Raw genomic sequence first — 10,712 nt, forward strand, 5'->3', positions numbered from 1 at the left:
CTACAAGTCTCATCTTTTGTTTTTTATTTGCACCTTTATGCTACTGATGCCTTGCCATCACTATATGATATGTATTAGCACTTTATGTAGTGTTTTTATGTTTATATTTATATTTTCATCCAATTCTCTGTTTTATCTGTTTATAAAACTCTATGTAAGCTACCCTGAGCCTGCTTCAGCAGGGAGGGTGGGATATAAATTAACTAAATAAATATTTGTGGCTAAATTAAAACACATAAACATCAGTTTCCTGAGAAGAAACACACTGTTCTGCTCAAATGCCTTAGAAAGGATGGTAAATTACTAGAACTATGACAAAACAGCAATTTACCACAAAAGCTGAAGATACAGCCAGAGGACTCTGCTCACTATCTGGCTATAGTGCATTTGTTTCCTGTTTTAGCAAAAAAACTGATACAAAGCCTTACTGACAAAAGCAAATTAGATCAGACAGCCCTACTCTAGATTACACATACACCCCTCTAAAAATACAACACAGGCCATTTTTAAATCCATACTAACTAGTCTTAAGTATACTAGGGCCCCGGTCAGACGTGCCGGAAAATGCGTGGGGGGGGAGCGCGGCTATTTGCGCCATTGCAGTCTGATGCGCTATTATGCGATCAGATGCAACAGCGGCTTCCCCACAGCAAAGAGGACGACGGGGGAGGAAGCCACGCACCGGCGCGATCACACCGGGAGGCTTCCATAGGCGGCCCGTGGCAAAGTGTTTGCCACTACCTTAGTTGAGGTAGTTTTTTAATGCATGGTTTCGGCGGGTTGCCACGGGTTCGCCACAGGAGTGCTACACCTCCCAGATGTTCCAGTGTGATCGCGTCCGGATACTTCGCGGGACTCCCGTGCCGTCAGCGGGGCAAATGCTCCGTGTGAACGGGGCCCTAGTAATGTAAGAAACAAAGTTAATGATGACCAGTTAAATTACCCCTTAACACACTCACAACCACGATGGCACAAGGGTAGATTCTGCCCACTTTCAGTGTGCATTTGGGCATGCTGTGTCACTTCTAATCCACAAGGGCAAAACCAAAGAAGAGGAACTGCAGCAACTCCAGATTAAGTCACCTGAAATCAAACCAGCAAAAATAACAGTGAGCCTCAGAACAACTTAAAAAACATAATTTTATTCCAGCATAAGCTTCTGTAGACTTGAGTCCTTCAGACACAACACAGCAGCTCTTCATGAAGCTACCCTTTTATGTAGAAGATATGGGAAAATGCCAAAGAATAAGGTAAACACAAGATGCACAGGGTGAAATATAAGTATGCAGTATTCAGTTAGGTCAGAAACAATGCCCTCTAAAAATAAAGCAAAACCTTCAGAAACAAAAATCAGGTTTATCCTTGAAAAAAAAATCACCTTAAGAAAGTCACTCCATCTCGCAACTGGGATAGCCACAACTAACGTCATTCAGGGCTACTACTACTCCGCAACTAGATATCAACTGGGATAGCCACAACTAACGTCAGGGCTACTACTACTCCGCAACTAGATAAATACTTCATCTCCAAACCCTTGTTCCTCCCACCCTTTGACGTAACTACCCTTCATGCAGACAGGGGCAGTTATAACCCTCTTCAAACGGGCCACACTCCTGGATCACCACCAGCAATACAGCTACTGCCCAACTAACAGCAACGACGCAACGCCCACCCCCATCCCTCATGCCAAACGGTCCCCGCCTCCCGTCCACCGCCCTACCACGAATCGCTGCAGGTACAATCGCGCCCGGCGGGAGGCAATGGACGAGCGGCGGAAACGGAAACCGCAGACGCCGTCTGGTACAGAAAAGAGGAGGAGCAGCGGCAGCGGGGAAGCCGCTGATGAGGGTTGCTAGGAGACAGGTAACCAATCGCAAGCCTCCTGTCGCAGAAAGAGGTTGGACTAAAGATGCTGGAAGTCGCAAAACGGAGGAACGCCGATGAGACGGCGATAGTACGGGCAGACGGATTCTGTGCGTGTTTACTCATGACCCACGTGGTCTGCAGTATGGCTATCAATGGACACAGGGTTCCTCAGTCAAAGCTTAAGACACAGCTAAGTCGGTGCTGTTGTGAGTGTATGTTTGATTACGTATGCATTTTACAGACTTAGGTCCAATGCTCCCTCTAAGCTGTGGAGCCTTGTGAGCAAAAATTCTACTTTGTGAGCTACTGGCATTAAAGTTGTGAGCGAGCGATTTGGCTGCTGCATAAATTAGTTTGCTCTGGAGCCATGCTTCTTGAGCTAAGACAAAAATGTGTGAGTGAGCTGGATTCTAAAAAAATGTGAGCTAGCTCACACTAACTCAGCTTAAAGGGAACACTGCTTAGGTCTCACTCTGTTTTCTGCGTTTTGTCACCCTCTGACTCTGATATGTGTGTGTCTGTGTATATATACACAGAGGCACACACACACATTTGCACATCTAGCTAGCTGTCTGTCTTTTTATACCTCATACATAAATGTCTGCCCAGGGAGGAACTACTACATGCATCTGACAAATGGACTCTTGTCCACAAAAGCTTATGCTAGAATGAAAAATTTCTTAGTATTTAAGATGCCACAGGACTTCTATCACTTTCAGGCATAGGATTGTTGCCCTAGTGTTTCTATGAGCACCGCATCTATATTATCTTAGGAAATCATTAAAACAACCCTGAAATAGTTAAAAAATGGGACCTCTGAATTTCAGGCAATGTTCCACTTTGCAGCTACTGTGTCGTTTGGAAACAGCAGTATGGCACTCCAGCCAACCTGTGTGATCACAAGTAATGCCGAAGATATAAATGTGATGGCAACATTGAGGTAGGTAGCAATAGTATTTGTGCCCAGGGCTTGACTATCATCAGGGGTCATTCCGTAGAAAAAGAGGTGCAGGAGCTCATTAGCATAACTCATTAGAATAACTCATTTGCATATGCCACACCCCTGACATCACCGGAAGTGTGTCAGAAGGCAACACCCACCGCTCAGGCTCCACTAGACTGTTTTGGATTGCTAGCTATTGCGGGGGGGGGGGGGACCTGCAGATCTGTCCTCACAGGGGAGGGAGAGCTTGTACCTGAATAAAACCTGGTCTTAAAGGTGCCACTGGACTGTTTTGGACTGGGGGGCCGGGGAGGGGGGCTCTGCAGCTTACCTGGCTGCTTCTTGCTCTGACTGAGGACTGCTGGGAGCAAGGGGTGGGGCTTGTTGCATGTGCCCGCCCCCTGGCCTCTTTACTGCTGGAGCTCTGCTCCTGTGCGCTCCTGCAGAAAATGACCCCTGACTATCATAATATGTCCTTTGTAGGTGTTCTCTTGGAGATTCTTGTGGAGGTTATAATTGTTATACAACGTGACTTGTTGCTTCCCAGTGCTCAGATGTGATACATTGGTTCTCCATGGCTTTCTGTAGTTATCCATGCTGAAGGTGCTCTTTATTTTTTTAGTGACTGCCATCTTCTTCATTTCCATCATGAATGTTCTATTCTTTTCTTCAAAATCCCCTGTACAGCAGACAAAATATGGCGAGTTCTACGCTTCAAGAGGCAATCTTCGGCTAGAAGTGAAAGTAAGGGTGTGATCACACTGACGGCTTGGCATGATATGGCGCTGCCTCTAATTGTACCTGTTTAAAATGTTGTGGGGCATATCATCCAGACAGACAACCAACCCTGCTGTGGGTTACCCATGTCATGTGGCTGTCCCCTGGTCAAGCATCCACATTACTGCAGCACCTCAGCCGCGAAACATGCTACCTGGTCATTTTTAAAATGCAGGTGGGCGCATATATGCTCACGTGCATGCACATGCGCTAAAGCGTGTGCACATGTGCATATGAGCTCATGCACACGTGTACTGTTGCACATATAGGAAAAACTAAAAAAACCCACTCCAGCGGCAGAAGCGGATCTACAGGTTCAGACCACCAGTCCGTTTTGCACGCGCGCCCCTGCGTTCAGACATCTGGCCACGTGAAATGAATGCACGGGGAATAAAAAACACCACTTGTGATGTGGTGCCTTTTTCACCCGGCTCCAAGTCATCCTACGATGGGGTGAGTATGTCTGGGGAACGCCTGGCAGGTGTGGCTGTGTGACTGCTCCCATTTAATCCTGAAGGGAGGGTGGCTATGTCAGGCCAAACTGCTCATGTGATCACACCCTAAGTGGATTCACTCAGTGGTATGAAATACTGGTATACAGAAATACCACCATAAACTGTACTCTTTTCAAAAAGGAGTTTTGAGACACTGCAAATATTAACAGATTTATAGTGGCTTAAGATTTCATGGACTAGTGATCTTTTCATCCAACTGAGGCGATGTTTAACTTTTCAGAAAGGAGGTGTTTGGTCTTAAGCATTCAAAGAAGCCCCATAGAAGAATTAGTTACTTTATTTAGAAACATTACATGCCACCTCACTACAGACCTGCTGTTTGTGTGGAGATAGGCTGCAGCAGTTGCTACGTGGTGAGGAAAGGCACTCTGTACATGCTCAGAGATTCAGATATGGTTTGGAATCTGTTTCTGTGAAAATGGCCACCAATAGGACATAATGGTGCTAAATAGAAGAAGGTGAGTAAATGCAAGAGTGGGGTGCCAAATAAAGACTGACAGGCATGTAAGATTATTTTTCTACTTATGCTCCAGTCTAAATTTACTTATATTCAAGTCTACAGTACTAGTGTAGAGTAAGTGGTCTGGACGATTATAGTTCTAAGAGAGATTTCTTAGACTTCACTTACATAGGATAGAGGCTGTGGGGAAAGCCTGTCTGTGCAACCTCTCCATGTCCGTCTGGTTAACATTTAAATATGCTGACTGTGTGCGCTGGTTGATTTAAGAGTCAGTGTTACCACACCTGGATTGATGACCCCAGCAGGCTAACATTAACACATGAATAGGTGCACCTGAACATCTGAGAAACGTGAAGCTGAATAACTGGGAGTATGGAATATAAATATTTCAAATCAATGCATTTAAACTCAATCAGTCATGTTTGAAAAGAGGTTTTTCACAAGGCATAAATCCATTCTAAATTGAAAGAAGATATGACAGACTTGCCCATGTACAGGATCCAGCAAGTGAAGGGCATTGTGACTCATAGAGCCTCATTCTCTTCTGCCTAAACCCATTGATTTCTACAGGCTTAGTTGGGCTTGCCTAACTGCATAGGACTGGGCAATACATTTAATAACACAATAAATCACAGTTCTCTCTTCATGACGATAACATCACCGGCATTGCAGAAGATGATGACATCACCAACATCTTCAGAAGATGGCTGGACGTGTAGTCTGGCCCATGGTTCTGTGGCATGCTGTTATACTGATATCCTGCTGTATCTCATAAGCTTGGAGAAGCTTTTGATGCTTCTATCAACATCGTCACTGTCTCTAATGATGGCACTGCTTGCACATAGGATTTTGAGCTCCTTCTTTGCAGTGGTGGCCTTGTGCAACCTCCTAAAGCACCCATGCACCCAAGGTCAGGGACGGGCACCCATTGAACATCACATGAGGGGTGCTTCTGGAAAGAAACTTTGCTTCTCTCATGGTATGTGAGTGGGAGTGCTTAATTCAAAGTACTCTTGTCTTGATGTGCTTGTATTTCCCTTCCCCATGCCACATTATTGGCTAGCAAGTAAAGGGAAATGTACATTGTAATAACATTAGTGCATGACAAACTTAACCTGATGTTGCAGCAAAGGAATGTGAAGCTCAGCATGGGGTTGCCATTAGAACTTTATCTGACCCAAGGATCCACAAATCATACTACACCTAGTTTTTTAATTGCTGTTTCCTTCAAGTTGCCATAAGACTCCTTTTTGTTTTTGCAAGTGAATACTGTTTTGTTCAGTTTCTCGTATGTCAACATCCTGCTATATGGCTGTAGGCCGGAAGAGAAAATACTAGTTTTTTTCTTTAGAAAATCTGTAAAGTTTAATGCTTCTGTCTTTTATTTGTACAGTAGCCAATGAGGAGATGGACCTTTTAAAAATGCTGTGAAACCATTAGAATGCAGCATACATGTTACTCTCTGGTGTACTTAAAAGTATAATGACCCCTTTTCAGGAGCATTTACTGCTAGAGTTGCTAACAACCTAGATAAAAAAAATGTCCTGTCCTTCCAACAGAAGCTTAATGGGATGTTATTTAACAGCCAATGTTCTATTACTTCATGTCATAAAAAGTTTCAACTGCCTGTTTCCATGCATTAAGCTGCTATTAAAGGGATAGGGCATTTTCTTCAGTACTGTTGGCAACTCTAACTGTGTCTAGTGAATATGGTGTGCTACCCAAGCTGATTTTTTTAATTATTTTTTTAAATCTACAACAACTTGTGCCAAGCATTTTTTGGGAGGTCTGCCTCCTTGTTTGCTTCTGCCTTTTTGATGCTTTTCTCTCTCTTTTTTACATTTTCAAAATGTACCCTCTGCAAATAAGGCCTCTCTGTTTCCTTTTCCACAGGAATAGATTAGCACTACAAGAACGCTGAAGCCCACAATAGCCATATTCAAAACCCAGGACCAGATGTCCTAGAACCCATATTCTTAAGTCATAGTAGTCAAAGAATAAACAAACATCCCTGACTGACGTGGAGCCGCTTCAAGTAGGTTAATACCTCCATCAGACTTCTTCATTTTGGAGGAGCAGAGCAACAGATAGCGGAATCAGAATGAAGACTGCTTTTGTTCTTATCTTGATCCTCTTAACCAGTTTTGTAGGTAGGTATGAACTGGGATGGTAGCGGGGGGGAAAGTTATGGGCTATTCTGTCCGGAGTTCTATGTTGATATTAGCAATGGCTCATTTGATTCGTTCTTTAAAATATCTTCATGGTCCTGGCTGCGCATCTACAAAATGTGGTTGGCTAAGGCTATTATGCTACACTGCAGTTTTGTTTAGTGTTGTCATTTTAACCATTGTGCTACTGTAGGGGAGAGCAACCACAGGAAAACACCTCTGGGAAGCTCCCAAGGACGTATATAGTTGCTGAAAAGTAAAGCAACCGATCTAGAGAGCTGGCCTCTATGCGGTCATATCATAAGGACAGTTCTGAAGTCATGCCACAGTCTGTGCGGGACATTAGGATCTCTGTGTATTTATATTTAGCACTGGAAAATAAGTAGGATTTAAAAGATCAGGGAATCTGGGTGGAGTTAGAGATGAGCACAAATAATTAAACTGCTCCCCAGCCATTGCTATATCTCGCTACAATAGAAAGAGAAAATGGGAGCAATAACTACCCTACCCTGTGTATATTGACTTGGCAGTGAGTGCTATTAAGTTCAATGGAAGTGCTTTCTTTAGGAAGTCAGTTCAGGATCCCAGCTTTAAAGAGCTTCATATTGACCATCCTGAGCACACTTAGTGGGAAGTAAATCCTGCTGAACTCAGCATGACTTACTTCTGAGTAAACGTGTAGGATCAGGCTGCGATCCTATGGAGTAAACACTATGGAATTCAATGGGATTTACTTCTAAGTATTTTATTTATTTAAAACATTTCTATGCCAACTTTCCACCCAAGGCAGGGACAGCTGCATGAGGATTTGTGTGTCATATATGTTAGTCAGTGGTAACATTTCGGTCTGGCTTTCTTCCGTGTTTTGAGCAATTTTACTTGGCTCTCCATATGATATTTGTATTATTAGCTCATATAATTTTCAAGCCCAAAGAACTTTGTCTTGCATAGCATCGTTACACCTGAAGGGCAGGAGCTGAATGTATTTATGTGCAAGCCCCATTGAAATGCATGGGACTCAGCTGTACATCCCAGTGCGGCTGACGCAAGGGAAAAGAAAAAAAGAACTCCCAGGTGGATTGTACCCAGTGGAAAGGGTAAATCTGATCACAGTAGATGGTGCTCTTAGACTTTTTTCATCATTTTTGAAGAGATGTGTTCTGTGTAGGTTTTGTTTACTTTAACCTGTCCAACTTATAAACAAGCCCTGGTTTATTATTAAAATGGTTTCAGATTCCACTCGTGCCGTCTGGAATGTAATATCCTCTGGAGAGGGCACTGTAATGAAAGAACACTTTGTGTATTGTAATATATATGTAATGTATATGTATATGCTTGCACTCTCATACATATACGCACACACACAGATATAACTTGCAAACACTTGATCCTCTGTGTAAAAGCTTAACTATTGTCCGTCTTGCTTGATTTTTCCCCAGATGCCTCCCCAATACTGCCGGAAAAACAAGCCAAACAGATTTTGAGAACCCGTCGTGAAGCAAGAAAACCTGGCTTTCCTGATGAGCCATTTAGGGTGATTTTAATATTTCAATTAAGATAAAAAAGGGTTTGGGCAGTTTTTAAACATGCGCAGTTCTAAGATCAGTAAAAGGCTTCGTCTGTTAAGCAGGAGTATTATTTCCGAAACAATCCCAAGTTTCTACAATGGTACAAAAAAGCTCTATATTTTATATGATTCTTCCCCACCCCCCTTCAAATGTAGGAATTAACTGTACCCACCTGATTTCTCATTCTCAAAGAAGGGCTCTGCATTTAAGCAATGTTTTAATAATACATACAGAAATATGTGAAGTGAATGAGAATAGCACTCCTTAATAAGTCATCAATACAAAATTAAAAACAAGGGGAAACCCAGTTGTATAACAGTAATAACACCTGTATATTTTCCCTTAAAAGGGAGCTTAGGGTTAGCATTTAAAAGAGCAGCATTTAAAAGAGCAACAACCCAAACACTTAGTACTGTGTCTCATTCACACTTAGTTTTGCCGTTTCTGCAGTGTTCCAGTCATTATATAACTGTTCACATAAAGAAGGGACTGTAGTGTAAGACATAACTAGGATTTTTGCTGTTAAGAGATGCCATGCTAAACTCAGTTTTTCTTTACTCTTGCTGCCAAACAATTTAGGCTGCTATCCTAAGGACACTTTCCTGGGAGTAAACCCAATTGAATAACATGAGGTTTTTTCTGAGTAGATTTACTTAGGATTCATCACATACAGCACAATCCTAAACAGAGTTCGTTGGACACAAAAAGGGTTCATCTCCACTTAGGATTGCCCAGGCAGTGAGTTTTCAAAATTTATACAGAGCATGTATCTATTCTTTTAAAAAGCAAGTGATTCTAGATATTATTAGGCTCTATACTTTGTATGTTTGATGTATATAGATATCTCTTGTCTTCTCTTGATTGGTGTATGCTAGCCAGGTCTTACCAGCCAACTTGCGTAACTCATGTTCATGTTATGATTGGCTGATAATACTCCACTGTATTTACCTACCATGTGTTCTAGGGGAGGTCCCTGTTATGGCAGAACATCAGAACACTTCTAGCATTATAACTGTTTGGTGCAATCTAACCCAAAGGAAAGAATTTAAAAGTCTCCTTTCAAAGGGGGCAGATGTAAGGAAATGCTTGATTTGCTTGCTGAAAACAATAGAACATATATGTACCTAATCTTTGGATAAATCATGCTCACTGTTCCTATATATTTGTTTAATGCTAATGATGTGCTAGGCGCTGTATATACCATGCTGAAACATGCTGAAAGTCCCTTTAATTTCAATGGGATTTAGCAATGTCTAAATTTTCTTTATGATTGATTTAATTCAGTTGGTTGTCTATAGAAGTAAAAGAAGGGAGTCTCAGAGTGGTTTACAAACTCCTTTCCCTTAATTTCCAACTGACATTTTAAATAAAATTTGTGGTGCCAACCAGTTAAAGGATTATGAAGCCATTACTCATTTGTTGTTGTTGTTTTTACAAATTGGCTGGTTATTCTGTTAAATTTAAAGAATCTTGCATATTTCCAAGGCCTCAATATAGGTATGTTTCTGAGGCAGTGAAGTCTCAAACGTTTGAACATGAAATAAACAAAAGTAATACTCATTTTTAGGCCATATTTAATATATTTCCATTTGAGATCCTTCCACTTTTTCTATGAGATAATGTCATATATATACTCATACCGATACAAAAGTCTAGAAATCTAAATTAAATTACTAAATCAAACCAGTCATGCTCAGGTTTCTTATAAGGTAATGGAGTTTGGTAGATCAAGCCAATAGATTCATGTAAGGCAAGGACACATCAATAAGTGGCTTTTAAATATTTTCTTTTAAAGGAGTACATGCTTTACCTCCAACGCTTGGAGCAGAGATCTGAAGAGCAATTCCTTGAGCACTGGCTGAATCCACACTGCTACCCACATTGTGACAGGAATTTAGTGTACCCTGTGTAAAGTGCTCGGTTCTTTGCCTCTCAGGGTAAGCATTTTTGTGCCTTTTCTGTGTTTCTTTAAAAAAGAAAATCTAGATACAACTTTTATATAAATTCTTTAATTCCATTATTTAAATATGTATTACCTATATAATATAAAATCTCCTATATCTAGTGCTGAACCTGACCCCATGTGGATTGATAGATCCAGAGAATGGGGTCAGGTTCAGATGAGGGTATTCTATTGTAGACCTGGGCATCCCTGGGTGGAGACCTGGGCTGGAAGTGGGTGGAGTAGGAAGGTGCCACCACGCAGCTAGATACAATCTGCCAGCTGCTGCACAACTGGGCTCAGCCCGCCGGCCACCACACAACTGGGACCAGCTGTCTTGGGAAGAGGCTGCCAGGGGGAAGGAAGGAGGGAAAGCTGAAAACGGGGGAGCAGATAAAAAGTAGGTTGGCTGATAGGTGAGAAGAAGAGGAGTGAAAAAGGGAGAGGTTATGGGGGTTGCCAGGGAAGGGAAA

General features: G+C 42.1%; 1 protein-coding gene across 1 annotated transcript; it reads left to right on the forward strand.

Moving 5' to 3' along the window:
* Positions 1–1,999: 1,999 nt before the first annotated feature.
* LOC107124594 (chromosome unknown open reading frame, human C17orf67) lies at positions 2,000–10,209 on the forward strand. The gene is made up of 5 exons (XM_015428084.1): positions 2,000–2,072; positions 2,713–2,806; positions 6,455–6,711; positions 8,169–8,263; positions 10,093–10,209. Exons 3-5 carry the CDS (start codon positions 6,663–6,665, stop codon positions 10,207–10,209), a joined length of 261 nt encoding a protein of 86 aa, XP_015283570.1. The 5' UTR covers positions 2,000–2,072; positions 2,713–2,806; positions 6,455–6,662.
* The last annotated feature ends 503 nt before the right edge of the window (positions 10,210–10,712 follow it).

The sequence above is a fragment of the Gekko japonicus genome, unplaced genomic scaffold (assembly GCF_001447785.1).
Source record: "Gekko japonicus isolate JY-2015 unplaced genomic scaffold, Gekko_japonicus_V1.1 scaffold1091, whole genome shotgun sequence".
NCBI classification, from domain to species: Eukaryota; Metazoa; Chordata; class Lepidosauria; order Squamata; family Gekkonidae; genus Gekko; species Gekko japonicus.

Excerpts from the sequence above, each read along its gene's own strand:
- LOC107124594 (XM_015428084.1), top strand. The coding sequence starts at position 6,663 with ATGAAGACTGCTTTTGTTCTTATCTTGATCCTCTTAACCAGTTTTGTA. Across the intron at positions 6,712-8,168 it reads CCTCTTAACCAGTTTTGTAG|ATGCCTCCCCAATACTGCCG; the intron begins GTAGGTATGAAC and ends ATTTTTCCCCAG. Across the intron at positions 8,264-10,092 it reads TTCCTGATGAGCCATTTAGG|GAGTACATGCTTTACCTCCA; the intron begins GTGATTTTAATA and ends TTTCTTTTAAAG.